The 18,164-nt window shown below is 47.7% G+C and overlaps 1 protein-coding gene across 1 annotated transcript in view; it reads right to left on the reverse strand.

Moving 5' to 3' along the window:
• The window catches only part of LOC114587914 (lysozyme C-like), a 32,048-nt gene extending 14,266 nt beyond the window's left edge, over positions 1 to 17,782 (reverse strand). The window contains exons 1-2 of the mRNA XM_028712784.2: positions 17,550 to 17,782; positions 16,462 to 16,617 (exon numbers count right to left, since the gene is read on the reverse strand). Of these exons, the coding sequence (XP_028568617.1) occupies positions 16,462 to 16,617; positions 17,550 to 17,685 (292 nt within the window). The 5' untranslated portion in view covers positions 17,686 to 17,782. The remainder of the gene's footprint in view (positions 1 to 16,461; positions 16,618 to 17,549) is intronic.
• Between the last annotated feature and the right edge of the window lie 382 nt (positions 17,783 to 18,164).

Genomic DNA, 18,164 nt, shown 5'->3' on the forward strand with positions numbered 1-18,164 from the left:
CCTCAAAAGTCGTGATAGCTCTGTATAGGTGGATCTAAGGTCCAAAAGCTGTTTTGGGATGTCTTTGAATATCTCTGCTCTTTTGTCCTGAATTTCAAGTGACTTCTCGTAGTGTAAGCCTAATATTTTGTCTCTTTCCTCCTTAGATCTCAAAATAATCAGGCAGTCTCTGGCCCTGTCTTTCCTTGTTACTTTTCCAAGTCTAAAGGCAGTCAGGATTTTAAAGTCTTTTTCTTCTTCCAAATTCCAAAACTTGGAAAATTCTTTTGTCAGAAACTCAATTAAATTACCTTGCTCAAGTTTTGGAATTAACCTCAATCTCAGATTATTTTCCCGATTCCGTAGTTCTATCATAGACAAGTAGGCCTGCTGCTCACCAATCTGTTTATGCAGTGGTGTTACCTCTTTCTGTAAAGCTTCAACTTTTTTATTGGCTTCCTCCGCCAATTTACGATTTTCTGTAGTAGCTTCAGATAATTTCCCAATTGCTTGTGCATTCAGAGCAACTTGTTCAGTTAATTTGTTGACACTAGCTGTATTTTGATCGACCTTAGCCGTTTGTTCATCCGCTTTTTTGTCCAAAACTTCCAATTTTTCAAATATTCTATCTAATACCGATTTAGACTCTCCAGCAGCCATGCCTTCCAACAAACCTTGCTCAATTCCTTCTTCTTCTGTCCCCAAGTCAGCAGGGACAGATGATCTGCCCTCTATCTCCAAAACAGCAGGCACAGATGATCTAAGCGGCTGTGAGGTTAAAGTCATAGTTGTTTGTTTAGCTCTTGCTTTAGCTGCTCTTGTCTTCGCGGCACCACTCATTCCAAAACCGTCTGATAGTCAAGGTCAAACTATGTGTAATCCCATGGGAATCCACAGGCCCAGAGAGTAAACAACAAGATAAGAAGGTAGAGTGCAAATGAACAAAGTCACTGTCAGGGGTTCAGGAACCGAGGGAGAGGAATCCGAGGGAGAGGTCAGCGATGATAGCCAGCCGAGGTCTCTAAGTCTCTCCAGCGAATCAGAGGATTCACAGAAAGGGGCTCCCGTGGTCAGAGCTAGGGGGTTGCCAGAGGGAACACCCCAGGAAGGAGGGGCCAGAGGGGACTCAGAGAGCAGCAGCTGGAAATCGGGACCAGCTTCCCCACCGGAGAGCAGTAAGGGGGAGGAGTCCCAAGCATCGGCAGCAGGCAGCTTTCCGTCAGCGGAAGGACATGAGTCAGGGTTAGCCACGCCTGCATCAGAGAGCGAGGAAACGGTCAAAAGGAAGGTCAGGAGCAGCGCGCGCGCGCCAAGTTCAAATGTACAAGAGGGGGGCGCAATGAGCAGCCCGGAGAGGGAGCCGGGTCCCAAAGCCCGCCGAAGAGAGGGGGAGGAGTCCGAAGGGTCCGCTTCCGAGGCGTCCAGGAAGGAAGGCACCAAGGGGGGTAGTAGGACCCAGAGGAGGAAGGAGAAACGTAGAAGGTGGAGTAAGGCTAGAGTCTTAAACTGGTGTACAGGGGGCGGAGACTCAGACGAGGCTTCGCTGGTCTAGGGTCTAGACGTAGAGACGCACGCTAGGGTTTGAAAATGGGAACTAAACTTCAATAAAGACTTTGTACAGTTCTGCTGGCTAGCGTTGGTCTTCTGTGAGCTGGGACCTGCAAGCAGTCTCTGACAGTAAGCCTCGTCTCACGTTTCATCGGTTTTCTTCGCCTCAAGCATCGCTGCGGGAGCGAGGCAGGGAGGGCAGAAGACTGGTGCCTTGCGAGCTCACAAAAGTCAGGGGAGATGACTACAGAACAGAAAATAGCTTCCCTGGAAGAAGCGGTGACACAACTCAGCGCTGAAATAATCGCATCCAGGAAGAGAGAGGAAGAAGCGGCAGCTGCCTGCAGAGATCTTCAAGCCAGGTTGGAAGGGCTTGTGAAGCAGGGGATACCGGGACCCAGATCCGAGGGGATTGGGCTGGGGAAGAGAGGAGGCAGCATTGTATCTCATTTTGATGGGAATTTGCAGCAGTACCCCAATTTCCGAGCAGATGTGCTGTTTGCGCTGAAGCTGCTGGATAAAGACTTTAGAGATGAGCGGGAGAAAGTGGGATTTATTTTGTCTCATCTGCATGGGGACGCGAAAGCATGGCTGCGCAATCTGTGGAGGGATAAGGATCCAGCGCTCCAAAGCGCAGATGCATTCATTAAAGCAATGGACTCCTGTTTCTTATCTAACATAGACATTGACATTGCCCGGAAAGACATATTTGGGCTAAGACAAGGGAAAGCCAGCGTAAGGCAGTATCATTCCCGGTTTTTTGCATTGGTCAACGCTCTGAATTGGGATAAGGATTCTCCGCCAGTTAGAGACCTTTTTTTGGAGGGATTGAGCCCACAGATCAAGGATGAGATGGCACGGGGAGAGAGACCCACAACCACTCAGCAAGTGGTTGAAAGAGCGTTGTCGATTGGGGTGAGGCAGGAGGAACGCCCATGGAGCAAAGAAGAAGGGCGTTGGGGACGCACACCAGCGAGAGTGCCCTCCCTCTTGCCTAGAGAAGCAGCGCGTGCGCAGTCCACGCCTCCACAGGGAGGGGGCGAAGAGCAGATGGAGATTGGCGGTGCTAGGGCTCACTCAGCTACCAGAGCCTTAACACCGGGAGCAGTAAAACCGAAGCTGCCTAGAAGGAACAGGAAGTGCTATATATGTGAGAGTGGAGAGCACATGGCGAAAGAGTGTCCCCAGAGGATCCACAAGCACACTGCAGCTTCAGTGACAGTATTGGAAACAACTCAGCAGAGAGAACCACAGCAGGGAAACGACGAAGTCTGGCTGGAATAGGAGGCACTGGGGCCCAGCCAGACGAGTCAGTGAGGAAGTCCCCAGAGATTTTACAGCCCACAGACCCCCTCCCGCCCAAACCAGTGGTGCAGCTCACCGCATCGCTCCAGCTGCCCAATGGACTCACCTTAGAAGTGCCTATTACAATTGACTCTGGCAGTAATGCAGACTTTATAGGACTGGAGTTCATTCAACAACAAAACATAGCGCTACTGCCAGCCACACTGCCCCTGAAGGTTGTCACGGTGGATGGCAGGGAACTGCTAGGGGGGCAGGTGGTGCAGCAGACACCGCCGATGGTGATGCAAATTGGGAATCACCGGGAGGTCATCAGCTTCAATGTCACCCAACTGTCGGACACGCCTGTAGTATTAGGCATGAGTTGGCTGCACAGGCACAGCCCAGCATTGGCTTGGTACCAGCGCCAACTGACTTTTGGATCCTCCTACTGTGCAGAACACTGCATTATACCCAGCCCAGAAGGGGAAGAGGAGGACACGCGATTACAGTTGGGCACGCTGCAAGCAGTACCCCTCAAGTATGCGGAGTTTTTGGAGGTATTCTGCGAGAAGGAGGCGGACAAGCTACCTCCTCACAGACCTTATGATTGCAAGATTGACCTCCTGCCGGGGGCGACGCTGCCGACTGGGAAACTGTACTCCATGTCTGAGGATGAACTGCAGGAACTCAGGGAGTTCATAGATCACAATTTGAAGCGTGGGTTCATCCGGGAGTCAAAAGCGGTGGGAGGCAGTACAGTATTCTTTGTGAAGAAGCGGGACACGCCCCAACGGAGGCTGGTGGTGGACTTCAGAATTTTAAATTCGAAAACCAAGCCCTCAGCTTTCCCCATGCCCAAGATAGACGACCTGCTCGCGACGGTGCGGAAAGGACGCGTTTTCACCAAGTTGGATCTACGTGGGGCGTACAACCTGATTCGCATGCGCGACGGCGACGAGTGGAAGACGGCCATGTTCACGCCACTGGGCACATACGAATACAGAGTTATGCCCTTCGGATTACAAAATGGCTCTCACACTTTCCAAGCCTTTATGCATCATGTGCTGGCGGGGCTCCTTTACAAGAAGTGCGTATGCTTCCTGGACGACATCCTGATTTTTTCAGAATCGCGAGAGGCGCACGAGAGGGATGTCAGGGAAGTTCTGCAGAGACTGAAGGAGCACAGGCTGTACGCCAAGCTGGAGAAGTGCCAGTTCGACGTGACGGAGGTGGATTTCCTGGGCTACAAGTTGTCGGACAAGGGGCTCGCCATGGACAGCGCCAAGGTTCGCGCAGTTTTGGATTGGAAAAGCCCACGCAATCGGAAGGAAGTCCAGCGGTTTGTCGGCTTTGCCAACTTTTACCGCAAGTTCATCAAGGGCTTTGCCATGCAGACAGCGGCCATCACCGACACGCTCAGCTCCAAGAAGAAGAAATTCATCTGGACGGAGCAAGCGGAGCAGTCCTTTCAGAAACTCAAGCGGCTCTTCGCGTCAGAAGAGCAGCTGCTGCATGTGAATCCCAGCAGACCCATGAGGGTGGAGACAGACGCCTCAGATAGAGCCGTGGGAGCTGTCCTGTTGCAACAAGACCAGCAGGGGGACTGGAGGCCGTGCGCCTTCTACTCGAGGAAGCTCAGCAAATCGGAGCAGAATTACACTATCTGGGACAGGGAGTTGCTAGCCATACATGCAGCATTCAAGGCATGGAGGCACTTCCTCATCGGAGCCAGACATACAGTGCAGGTCCACACGGACCACAAGAATCTGGAGTACTGGCGCACGGCTAGGTTCCTCAACCAGAGACACATTAGATGGGCAGAGTTCTTCGCGGACTTCGACTTCAAGATAGAGTACATTCCAGGCGACAACAACGTGATGGCGGATGCATTGTCCAGAAAGCCGCAATACCTTGAGGAGGCGGCACCGGCGGCGGCCAAGCACATTTTCGCACCGGAAGCGTGGCGTGGACCTGGACGCCGTACGTCGCGCGCTGCGGGAAGACCCCTTCGCACAGGCCAAGATGGAGGAGGTGCACAGGGGCACAGCGAGGGCCGACGAGTTCCAGATACGCGATGGGTTGCTCCTCCACAAGGGAGCACTCTACGTGCCGGGAGACGACCTCCGCGCAAGGGTCCTGCAGCAGCTACACGACGCTCCCACCGCCGGGCACTTTGGCAAAGAAAAGACTGTCGAACTAGTAGCCAGAGACTTTTGGTGGCCCAAGATGCGGGGGGAAGTAGCGGATTACGTCTCGAGATGTGACACCTGCCAAAGGGCCAAGTCAGTTCACAAACCGCCGGCGGGACTGCTGGAACCGCTGCAGACACCGTCTGAACCGTGGGAGAGGGTGGCCCTGGACTTCGTCACGGATCTGCCCAGCTCGAGGGGAAAGACAGCAGTGCTAGTGGTGGTGGACATGTTTACTAAAATGGCACACTTCATTCCGTGTGCGAAGGTAGCCACGGCAGAGCAGACCGCCAAACTGTTCATAGACCACGTGTTCAAAGTCCACGGTCTGCCACGGTCTATTCTCTCCGACCGGGGGCGACAGTTCATCTCGAACTTCTGGCAGAAGCTGATGGGCATTCTGAACGTCAAAGTCAATTTGGCGTCGGCGAGACACCCACAGACCAACGGGCAAGCGGAGAGGGTCAACGCCATCATGCAGCAGTACCTGAGATGCTACGCCAATCAGCAGCCCACGACATGGGTGGACTACCTGCCACTCGCCGAGTTCGCTTACAACAATACGAAGCACGTGTCGACGGGGGTGACGCCGTTCTTCGCCAACAACGGGAGGCATCCCAGAACCTTCCCGGGTTTAGCGAGAGTGGGGGAGGGGGAGCCACAGGCAGCGGAAGCCTTAGCGTCGGAGTTGCAGGAAGTCCACGAACAACTCAGGAGGCAGTTAGAACTAGCAAAGCATGCATACAAGGTGCAGGCTGACAGACACAGAAGAGTTGGGGAAGACATACAGGTGGGAAACTGGGTCTGGTTAGCAGCGCAAGCAGTGCCGACCAGATCGTTAGCGAAGAAGAAGCTAGGGCATAAGCAGCTAGGACCTTACCAAGTCCAGGCACAGGTCAATCCAGTGGCCTTCCGGTTGGCTCTTCCGGAAGGTTCCAGAATGCATCCGGTGTTCCATAGATCGGTGCTCACGCCCTACAAAGCACCTCATAGATTTCAGGAGCCAGACACAGCACCAGACCCGCTCAGGGAAGGGCCCAGAAAGGGGGGGTCGCCAAGGAGGGGGCACATCAACGAGGTCACAGAGATTTTAGACTAGAGATGGGGGGAAGAGGGAGTAGAATATCTCCTAGCCAGAGAGGGTACCCCGGCCAGTGCCAACAGCTGGGTACCGGACTATGCCTTGGAGGAGCCTCTGCTCAAAGAGGAGTTTCATGCCATCTTCCCGCACAGGCCCATGCCAGCAGAGTATTTCGACGACTGGCTCTTCACACCCACTCTTTCAGCCAGCACATTCCAGGGGTTCGCCTCGGACGAGGAACAGGCACCAGTCCCAAGCTCCCAGGTGGGTTCGCCACCAGGGTCTGCCTCAGACCACTCGTATTGGTGGGACGATCAACCAGAGGAGCAGTGGCGCAGGAAGTGGCTGCGGGGTCCTTGGCTGGGACCACCCGAAGAGGGGGAGGGGGGCGAGACGGACATGGACGTGTTGGGGGACAACGTGGGGTTCGAGCACGGAGACAGAGAGATGGAGGCAGAGGAGAGCGAGGTCGACGAGTACATGGGGGACGAACTGTATCCTGCACGCACCCCCGCTACGACGGAGCACCCAGTACCCACACCGGAAGGAGGGGAGGGGGGAAGGGGGGGCTTCGAGGGGGGGATGGATGTCAGGGGTTCAGGAGCAGAGGGACAGGAAAGGGAGGGATTGGAGACCGAGGGAGAGGAATCCGAGGGAGAGGTCAGCGATGATAGCCATCCGAGGTCTCTAAGTCTCTCCAGCGAATCAGAGGATTCACAGAAAGGGGCTCCCGTGGTCAGAGCTAGGGGGTTGCCAGAGGGAACACCCCAGGAAGGAGGGGCCAGAGGGGACTCAGAGAGCAGCAGCTGGAAATCGGGACCAGCTTCCCCACCGGAGAGCAGTAAGGGGGAGGAGTCCCAAGCATCGGCAGCAGGCAGCTTTCCGTCAGCGGAAGGACATGAGTCAGGGTTAGCCACGCCTGCATCAGAGAGCGAGGAAACGGTCAAAAGGAAGGTCAGGAGCAGCGCGCGCGCGCCAAGTTCAAATGTACAAGAGGGGGGCGCAATGAGCAGCCCGGAGAGGGAGCCGGGTCCCAAAGCCCGCCGAAGAGAGGGGGAGGAGTCCGAAGGGTCCGCTTCCGAGGCGTCCAGGAAGGAAGGCACCAAGGGGGGTAGTAGGACCCAGAGGAGGAAGGAGAAACGTAGAAGGTGGAGTAAGGCTAGAGTCTTAAACTGGTGTACAGGGGGCGGAGACTCAGACGAGGCTTCGCTGGTCTAGGGTCTAGACGTAGAGACGCACGCTAGGGTTTGAAAATGGGAACTAAACTTCAATAAAGACTTTGTACAGTTCTGCTGGCTAGCGTTGGTCTTCTGTGAGCTGGGACCTGCAAGCAGTCTCTGACAGTCACGTAACGTTGTAAATCCACAATCCTCTAGAGGGAGCTCAACAGAATACTTGAGGGAAGAAAACAAACTTGAAAAAACTCAAACAATGTTCAGCAAACCTCCAATTTCCAAAGGACCTTCAGGTCTCTTAAAGCCAGTAGAGTTGGTCTTAAATGTGAAACAGTGTCTCCGAAAGGTATAAGAAAAGTATAAGCAATGTTCCAATGTAACAGCTCCAGTAACACTCAGATGTAACAAAGACCAAGTTTCTAAATATCAAAGTCTGCAGTCTGACAGCTCTATTTTTCAGGCAGCCCCCCGCCTGGGGTTCACAGTAGAATTTAAGTTCCACGGGGAGAGGTTTAAGCACAGTCCATGGCAGAAAAGCAATGCACAAAAAAGTTAAATCCTTAATGTTGAAAGCTATTTTCTGTGATGCAATGGTTGGTTACTTTAAAGGCTACTTCAAAGGCTCCAGACTTCAAAGTCTTTTGCTTTGGCTCTTTGAACAGAAACGGAAGACGGACTTCCTGGTTACGTCTCCCGCTTTCAGCCAAATTTCACATTAAATTTTAGTCCCAAATTTCTTCCGTTTTTCTACTCACGGGTTGTTGCTTTTGCAGTCAAATGTTCCCAGGAAAAAAGGTCAGCGCTCATCGGCAGCGGCTGTGCGGCTTCACTCCACGGGAATAGCGATCGACCCACAGCACCGCGCCACCCGTCCACGTTCCGGGGCTCCTTATGGGGTCCCTTCCTCGTTTCTGGGGGCGCTTCTGGTGCCCGCCGGGTCCCACGACCACAGGCTTTCACAGCTTGTGGGTTTCCTAAGTGGGTCTCCGCTTTGCCGTAGCGGAAGACCCGTTTCCGCAGAGCTTCCCCTTCACAGCGCGAAGAGGACCGCCATTGCCGTTTCGCGCCGCCTCCGGAAGTCGAGCTTTTTATTGTTTCTTGTTTCTTGTTTCTTTTTTCTGTAACTATTAAAACTTTAATAAATATCTTTTTTAAAAAACAGAAAAAGTTAAATATGGAAACCAAATGGTTGAGATATTAAGACCTGCTATTGGAAGACAAAGAGGGTTATAAATTAAAACAATTTGATCAAATTAAAGATAAGATAAATTGGTTACATTATCACCAGATCAATGAATTGTATAAATTAGATAAGAAAAATGGTTTTGCTTCAGAAAAAACTAAATTGGAAACAGGAATTGTTGGACTCCAAAGTTAAAAATTTGTCCAAAATGTGTAATTTATTGTTGGAATGGCATACAAAGGATGAACAAGTTAAATCTGTGATGATAGACTGGGCAAGAGATGTGGGACACAACATAATGTTTGAAGACAGGGAAAGATTGTGGAAGAAAGGGGTCAGGTTCACTGCATGTACAGTGTTAAAGGAAAATATTATGAAAATGATGTATAGATGGTACTTAACCCCTGTAAAATTAGCAAAAAATTACCACAACAGTGATAATTTATGTTGGAAATGTAAAGAAAAGGAGGGTACCTTTTATCATATGTGGTGGACCTGCCCCAAGGTGAAAGACTTCTGAGAGAAGATTTATAATGAACTGAAAAAAATGTTGAAATATACATTTATTAAAAACCAGAGACCTTTCTTCTTGGAATAACAGGTCTGGAATTGCCCAAGAAAGATGTTAAATTGTTTTTGTATGCTACATCTGCAGCAAGAATTTTGTTAGCTAAGAATTGGAAAACACAAGAAGTCCCAACAGTGGAGGAATGGCAGATGAAGATGATGGGTTTTTCGGAGCTAGCCAACCTGACTGGAAGAGTCCGTGACCAGAAGGAGGAGGAGTACCAGGAGGAGTACAACTTGTACCTAAAACTCTGCACAAACCTGCACCAGAGAATTGTAGAGTTGGAAGGGATCCCTGAGTGTCATCGAGGGGCAATGCAGGAATCTCAACTAGACCATCCCTGACCGATGGCCACCCGTCTCCTGTTTTTCCCCCTCAGCCAGGACGCACAACAACGGAGACTGGAGGTGGGGGGAAAGATAAATTTTGACAATGGGGCAGATTTGTCAGGCGCATGCAGGGCCAGCTTGAAGACTTTACACAGAGAGGAACCCCACCCGCATGTAACGTAACAGGCAGGGAGCCAGCTCAGATAGAGAGAGCTGGCACACAAGCACACAGAAGTAAATAATCCAAGTGTGGCTTGATGTTATGTCATCGAGTTGTTAAGTGTTATGCTGGTTTTGTTGTTGTTTAGTCGTTTAGTCGTGTCCGACTCTTCGTGACCCCATGGACCAGAGCACGCCAGGCACCTCTGTCCTCCACTACCTCCCGCAGTTTGGTCAAACTCATGCTGGTAACCTCGAAAACATTATCCAACCATCTCGTCCTCTGTCGCCCCCTTCTCCTTGTGCCCTCCATCTTTCCCAGCATCAGTGTCTTCTCCAGGGAGTCTTCTCTTCTCATGAGGTGGCCAAAGTACTGGAGCCTCAGCTTCACGATCTGTCCTTCCAGTGAGCACTCAGGGCTGATTTCCTTAAGAATGGATGCGTTTGATCTTCTTGCAGTCCATGGGACTCTCAAGAGTCTTCTCCAGCACCATAATTCAAAAGCATCAATTCTTCAGCGATCAGCCTTCTTTATGGTCCAGCTCTCACTTCCATACATCACTACTGGGAAAACCATGGCTTTAACTATACGGACCTTTGTTGGCAAGGTGATGTCTCTGCTTTTTAAGATGCTGTCTAGGTTTGCCATCGCCTTTCTCCCAAGGAGCAGGCGTCTTTTAATTCTGTGACTGCTGTCACCCTCTGCAGTGATCACGGAGCCCAAGAAAGTAAAATCTATCTCTGCTTCCATTTCTTCCCCTTCTATTTGCCAGGAGGTGATGGGCCCAGTGGCCATGATCTTCGTTTTTTTGATGTTGAGATTCAGACCATATTTTGCGCTCTCCTCTTTCACCCTCATTAAAAGCTTCTTTAATTCCTCCTCACTTTCTGCCATCAAGGTTGTGTCATCTGCATATCTGAGGTTGTTGATATTTCTTCCAGTGATCTTAATTCCGGCTTGGGATTCATCCAGCCTAGCTTTTCGCATGATGAATTCTGCATATAAGTTAAATAAGCATGGAGACAATATACAGCCTTGCCATACTCCTTTCCCAATTTTGAACCAATCAGTTGTTCCATACCCAGTTCTAACTGTAGCTTCTTGTCCCACATAGAGATTTCTCAGGAGACAAATGAGGTGATCAGGCACTCCCATTTCTTTAAGAACTTGCCATAGTTTGCTGTGGTCAACACAGTCAAAGGCTTTTGCATAGTCAATGAAGCAGAAGTAGATGTCTTTCTGGAACTCTCTAGCTTTCTCCATAATCCAGCGCATGTTTGCAATTTGGTCTCTGGTTCCTCTGCCTCTTCTAAATCCAGCTTGCACTTCTGGGAGTTCTCGATCCACATACTGCTTGAGCCTTCCTTGTAAAATTTTAAGCATAACCTTGCTAGCGTGTGAAATGAGTGCAATTGTGCGGTAGTTGGAGCATTCTTTGGCACTGCCCTTCTTTGGGATTGGGATGTAGACTGATCTTCTCCAATCTTCTGGCCACTGCTGAGTTTTCCAAATTTGCTGGCATATTGAGGGTAGCACCTTAACAGTATCATCTTCTAAAATTTTAAATAGTTCAGCTGGAATACCATCACTTCCACTGGCCTTGTTATTTGCAGTGCTTTCTAAGGCCCATTTGACTTCACTTTCCAGGATGTCTGGCTCAAGGTCAGCAACCACACTACCTGGGGTGTACGAGACATCCATATTTTTCTGGTATAATTCCTCTGTGTATTCTTGCCACCTCTTCTTGATGTCTTCTGCTTCTGTTAGGTCCTTACCACTTTTGTCCTTTATTATGGTAATCTTTGTACGAAATGTTCCTTTCATATCTCCAATTTTCTTGAACAGATCTCTGGTTCTTCCCATTCTGTTGTTTTCCTCTATTTGTTTGCATTGCTCGTTTAAGAAGGCCTTCTTGTCTCTCCTTGCTATTCTTTGGAAATCTGCATTCAATTTCCTGTATCTTTCACTATCTCCCTCGCATTTTGCTTGCCTTCTCTCCCCCGCTATTTGTAAGGCCTCATTGGACAGCCACTTTGCTTTCTTGCATTTCCTTTTCATTGGGATGATTTTCGTTGCTGCCTCCTGTACAATGTTACGAGGCTCCATCCATAGTTCTTCAGGCATTCTGTCCACCAAATCTAAATCCTTAAACCTGTTCCTCACTTCCACTGTGTATTCATAAGGGATTTGACTTAGATTGTATCTTACCAACCCAGTGGTTTTTCCTACTTTCTTCAGTTTAAGCTTGAATTTTGCTATAAGAAGCTGATGATCTGAGCCACAGTCAGCTCCAGGTCTTGTTTTTGCTGACTGTATAGAGCTTCTCCATCTTTGGCTGCAGAGAATATAATCAATCTGATTTCGATGCTGCCCATCTGGTGATGTCCATGTGTAGAGTCGTCTCTTGTGTTGTTGGAAAAGCGTGTTTGTGATGACCAGCTTGTTCTCTTGACAGAACTCTATTAGCCTTTGCCCTGCTTCGTTTTGATCTCCAAGGCCAAACTTGCCAGTTGTTCCTTTTATCTCTTGACTCCCTACTTTAGCATTCCTTTTTTTTAAAAAAAGATATTTATTGAAATTTTCCACTTTAATACATTAAAAAGTCAAAAAAGAAAACAAAAAAAAATTAAAAACACATACATTTTACAATCCTTATTTTTCTATAACATATTTCCCTGACTTCCCCACACCTCCCCTTCTTATATTCCAATTCAGATTGTTAATTCAACAAGTTCTTATCCCCAATTTTTAACCTTTTTATATTTAGTTCATTTTAACAAACCAATTTTACCTTATAAACATCAGTGCTCATTCTTAAAACTTTTTTCTAAAGTCGACCCAAATTCCCTTCCACGAATTCTCCAATTTTCATACTAATAACAAAACAAAATAAGAAAAGAAAGACAGATTATAATTGTACACCCTTTGGATTCCCAAACCCCACCCCTTCCCCTCTCCCGGTTTCAATCCCCAACAAATGTCCATCAGTCTTAGTCTACTATCAGCCTGGAGATCTCACGTCCGAGGCTCTTAATTCTCTCTCAATTCCTCTCTGCCGTTTTTTTTGATAGTCCTTAGTATTAAACACCAAATCTCGGAGAAGCTCTAGCCCGATAGGGTCCATGTTTCTTCCAGCCAGACCTCCATACTTAAAAGTGGAGCCCAGATCTTGTTTCTTACTCCTTTCAAATCCAAATGTCCCCAAAGCTCCGACTTCCACCTTAATCAATTTTGTAATCCTTGGGTCTTCAGATCTCCACATAAGGAGATCTCTCCATTCTTCAATCTCCAATTCAAACCAGATTTTCATTATCAAGTTCTTATTTTCCTTTGTAGCCATCGTGTCAGGCCTCTGGCTCTCCTTTGTCATCTGCAACATTGCGTCTCCTCCTTCCTTTTCCTCAGAAACAACATATATCTCTTTCTCCACACTCTCAAAACTCTCCAGTTTCTCCTCTTGTCCAGCTGCATGAACTTCCTGAATCAAGTCCTTATCAAATTCAATGAGTTTGTTTACTGTTAAGTCCAGAGTTGCAACATTGGTAGCCAAAACATCAATTTGGCCTTGTAACTTTCCCAAGAGAAGAAAAACTCTGTCCACTTTAGCTTGAATTTCCCTTCCTTCAGCCATTCTTGTAATGTCCCAAAACCCCCTCTGGAGGGATTTTGGGAGCTCGGAGGGAATCCGCCATTAGCCGATGGCGCTAACCCAGAAGTCCCCCTACTTTAGCATTCCAATCCCCTATAATGAGAAGAACATCCTTCTTTGGTGTCACTTCTATAAGGTGTTGTAAGTCTTCATAGAATTGGTCAATTTCAGTTTCTTCAGCACCAGTAGTTGGTGCATAAACTTGGATTACTGTGATGCTAAAAGGTCTGCCTTGGATTCGTATCGAGTTCATTCTATCATTTTTGAGATTGCATCCCAGTACAGCTTTCGCCACTCTTTTGTTGACATGAGGGCCACTCCATTTCTTTTACGGGTTTCTTGCCCACAGTAGTAGATGTGATGGTCATCCGAACTGAATTCGCCCATCCCCGTCCATTTTAGTTCACTGATGCCCAGGATGTCAATATTTATTCTTGCCATCTCATTTTTGACCACCTCCAACTTACCCAGGTTCATGGTTCTTACATTCCAGGTTCCTATGCAATATTTTTCTTTACAGCATTGGACTTTCCTTTCGCTGTTATGCTGTTAAGTGAAGCTAAATCCCCACTGACCCATGACAGAGGAAATGTGGCACATTCATTTTATGTTACACGGATAAGATTATTTTAGTACGGTAACCCCATCCTGAGAATGGAGGCTAGCACGTGAGCAATTTCTGCGAAGGTTGGTGATACATTTCATCCTCAAAATTACTGCGACGTTTTCTCCATAAGACATTTTCTCTGTATCACTGAAAGCGCTGCAGACACACACACACACATTTTTTCTGCACAATTTGAATTACTTGGAGGCCACTCTGAGAATCTGTATACAGTGGTACCTCGGGTTAAGTACTCAATTCGTTCCAGAGGTCCATTCTTAACCTGAAACTGTTCTTAACCTGAAGACCACTTTAGCTAATGGGGCCTCCCGCTGCCGCCGCGCCCCCAGAGCACGATTTCTGTTCTCAACCTGAAGCAAAGTTCTTAACCTGAGGTACTATTTCTGGGTTAGCGGAGTCTGTAACCTGACGCGTATGTAACCTGAAGCGTCTGTAACCCGAGGTACCACTGTAAATACTTGGTCATTAAAAATAACATAAAACAAATGCCAACACACAATGAAAACTCTGCACAAAAGCATGGTTTTATAAGCTTTGTCACCAGCCTTGGGGAGAGGGGTGGGAATGTACAGTTTGCTGTACTTAGCCTTGAGATGGGAGACTGAAAGGGCTTTAAAAAATAAAAAATAAAAGTCTTGTGTCTAGGAATATTTTTCTGCAAAAGCATCAGACTGGTTGTCAAAAGTGTGAACTTCATTAATAGACCCTATTTAAAGGAATTGGTCAGTTAGCCACAGAATTGCTTTGCTGATTTTTCTCGTCTTCTTTTAATTACTGGCACACAACTGCTTTGGGGGTTGGAAGTGTGGTCAAGCACATAGCGTTCTGGATCTATTAATCAAGCTCCTTTGAGTGTATGTCAGCAAAAGAAATAAATGCAGTAATATTAGCAAAGCTTTCAAACCCTAGAGCTGAGAAGGCAGGTCTGAAAAAATCACTGAGGGCCACGTGTGTAGAAGCAAGCCACGTGGGCTAACTATGAACTAAGCATATTGCATTGATCAGATGCGTCACTCAAAATAACTTCCCATCCTCCTCCGTTGTTTGCTCGGGAGGAGGATCCTACCTTCCTGCCGGGGAGGCTGGGGGCAAAGAGGAGGCCAACCGGCCCAGTGCCCAGGGCGCTGCTGAGCTGCTCCCCCGGCTCCACACGCGGGCAAAACGGGGCAGCAGCGCCGCCACTGTCCCACGTGCTCCGCTTTCGGAGGGGGGCGGCGGCCCAAAGCGGGACAGGCAGCGGCCTTGGCAGGCTTCCCCAACAGCCCAGAAAGTCGGCCTAGGTGAAGAAATTGAGTTTAAGCCAAGTGGGTCCGGCCTTGCCTTGCCCTAGCCCTGCCCCCTGCCCACAAGCGATTGGCCAGCTGGGTTGGGGGCGGGGTAAAGGCAAGGCCGAATCTACTCGGTCTCGTCTCATTTTCTTCGCCTAGGCCGGGAAGCCCAGCGCCGGGTCCCAAGCCACGTTGGAGGGTAGGTAGGGCAGTAATGGTTCTTGATCATTTTCCCCGGGCCGGCCCGCCCCCCGCCCCCATTTGAGGGCAGTTCTGATTGAAACTTCAGGGGCCATAAAAAGAGGGAGAGCCCCAGGGGCCTTGAAGGTCTCTAATCACTTCTACCACTTCAGGCAGGTGAACCAGGCCTCCCTTACCAGATAGGAAACTTGCATAATGATCACAGTTCGGGTAGCCATGTATATCCTCCCCTCTACTTAAAGTGTTGCCTGGTCTAAGTTCAGTTTAGAGATAAACAACCCTAAGAAGCAAGAACTGAAGAGGTCTTGAAGTTGCCCATCAGGACCTGGCGTCTGCTGAGCACGAGTCACTTGATGTATTCCACACTGTGGCAATATGTTTTTCTATTTAAATAATAGTAATTTAAATTAAGTAATTTAAATTAAGTGTACATTAATTAAATTAAATTTGTCTTCTTGTAATTATACGAGTAATTTCATAACAATTATATCTAAATTTGCATATATACAAATAAACTGCCATATGCAAATTTTATGCAGACTGCATAACATTTTTTAAAAAAATCCTTTAGGGATGCATGGTGGGGTGCTTTTATTTTTGGAACAGGGCACTGAAGCAGAAGCTCCCTCTCAGAACCTGGCCTATTATTTCATACATGTATGTATGAAATAATAGGCTATAAAGTCTCATTACATAATTACCATTTGTTTCACAGTTCATGCTCTAACCTGCACCCTGCCCTTCTGGAAGTCTGCTTAGGTTCTCCCCCCCCCCCTCCCAAATTGCACCAGGCAACTTCAAACCTGCTCAGGTTAGCAAGTGGGGATTGCATCAGTCTGGTGAATCATGCACCTGTTGGTTAATGTGCTCAGGACGTCCAAGCTGTCTTGGGAGTATAGGCTTTAGAGTAGGAAGTGTGGAAGCTGGGGCCCAGAGGCCAAATCCAGCTCTCTTTATCCTGCTTTCAAGACTTTCCTCAGGCCAAGCACACACACACACACACACACACACACACACACACACACCGCTTTAGCATGGTTCATCATTAATGCCTGTTTGTGCATGCTTTCTCCCTAATAGATGCACTTTTGCATAAGTTTACTGGCTGGAGTATTGCATTGCAAAATTTGGGGACATATCCATGGCCTGTCTTTTTAGAAATAAGCCACTCATCTTGAGACATACAGTACATGGCACAAGCAGGAAAAAAAGGGTCACTCACAATCACAGGAAATGTTGCATTTGTTCTGTGAGGGCCGCCTCTCATTAAAGCACCATTCCTGGCCGCTCAGATGGAATAGCCCATAGTGTGGGACACCCTCTTCTGTCTCGTAGTATTCAGTGTTGTAATTAGCTGGGAATCCAGCCATACAGACATCTGGTAGGGAAGCAAAGTATAAAAACCAGGGACTCAGAGTGTCCTTTCTTTCCTAAAATCAGTTCCCAAACACAGAAACAGAAAAGCATTTTTAAAACTTCTCAAAAAATCCTACTGTTTAAACACTTTCAAAACATTGACATAAACTTTCTTGGTTTTGACATTCTGAGTTTTGAAATGCTGTTGTTTCTATTTCAGTATTCTTAAAATAGCAATGTTTCTAACAGCTTTTAACATTTTCCTAAAACATTATGAATTATCCAGTGCTACCTTTAATCTTGGGGACGCGGGTGGCGCTGTGGGTTAAACCACAGAGCCTATGACTTGCCGATCATAAGGGCGGCGGTTCGAATCCCTGAGATGGGGTGAGCTCCTGCCAACCTAGTAGTTCAAAAGCACATCAAAGTGCAAGTAGATAAATAGGTATCGCTCTGGCAGGAAGGTAAAAGGTGTTTCCGTGCGCTGCTCTGGTTTGCCAGAAGCGGCTTAGTCATGCTGGCCACATGACCTGGAAGCTGTACGCTGGCTGCCTTGGCCAATAAAGCAAGATGAGCGCTGCAACCCCAGAGTCGGTCACGACTGGACCTAACGGTCAGGGGTCCCTTTACCTTTACCTTTAATCTTGCAACTGATGAAGTTCATAAAAATTTATTATATCATAAATGTGTCAGCCTTTAAGGTGCCACAAGGCTCTTTATTTTCAATCTTGCCTGCTCTGTCAGTTCTCATTTTTCAGATACGCCACATTATTTTAAAATGGTCAAAGATAATAATAATACTGTAAACAAAAAACCCAAACAAATCCATATAAATTGCTACACATGTCATCTAGAAATGAGAAACCAAAGGGAGGTTGGGATCCACAACAAATTGGGTGTACATTTATCCTAACAGAGCAACTGGACATTGTACGTCCAACAAACAAGACTCACATTGTTTTACGTCAATACCGCGAAAGCCATCCAGCCCCAGATCTCTCAGCTTGTAAAACAATTCACAATCCTCAAACTTCCTTGTCTCATTTGCTACCATGAGCAGGCAGAATGACAGAAGGTGAAGTGTCTTCATTGCCGCACGTCTCTCAAGTCCAGAGCCTCAGCTTTTTATGGCCCCTGCCTTTGGACTGTAGGCTGCCCAATCCATGTTAAATTGCATCATGAGTTGGTTCCTGTTAGTCCTACTTCAAGTAGCTCTTTTGAAATCATTACTTTCAGTGGCCCCCTCACAGAAGTTTGTGATTCTTTTCTTTTTTTCTTTTTAATATGAGCAAATTAAAAAAAATTCTCAAAGTATGTCCAAATGAGCCAACCCTTCTCTGGCATCTGATACCTTGTGGTCACATCCCTGGAACTAGAGACAAAGCATGTTTCTCATTTACAGTCAAAATAAATTAAAACAATTATTTAAAAAGATAGTTAAAAAGACTCTTCTTTAAAACCTAAAAATTCCCTTAAAAGAATCAAGTCTTCAAAAAAGTTATATGATCTAAGAAAGTTTAAAAGAATCCTTCCAAAAGAATTTAAAAATTATAATGTAGCACCTTAGAG

The sequence above is a fragment of the Podarcis muralis genome, chromosome 17 (genome assembly GCF_964188315.1).
Source record: "Podarcis muralis chromosome 17, rPodMur119.hap1.1, whole genome shotgun sequence".
In the NCBI taxonomy this organism is placed as follows: Eukaryota; Metazoa; Chordata; class Lepidosauria; order Squamata; family Lacertidae; genus Podarcis; species Podarcis muralis.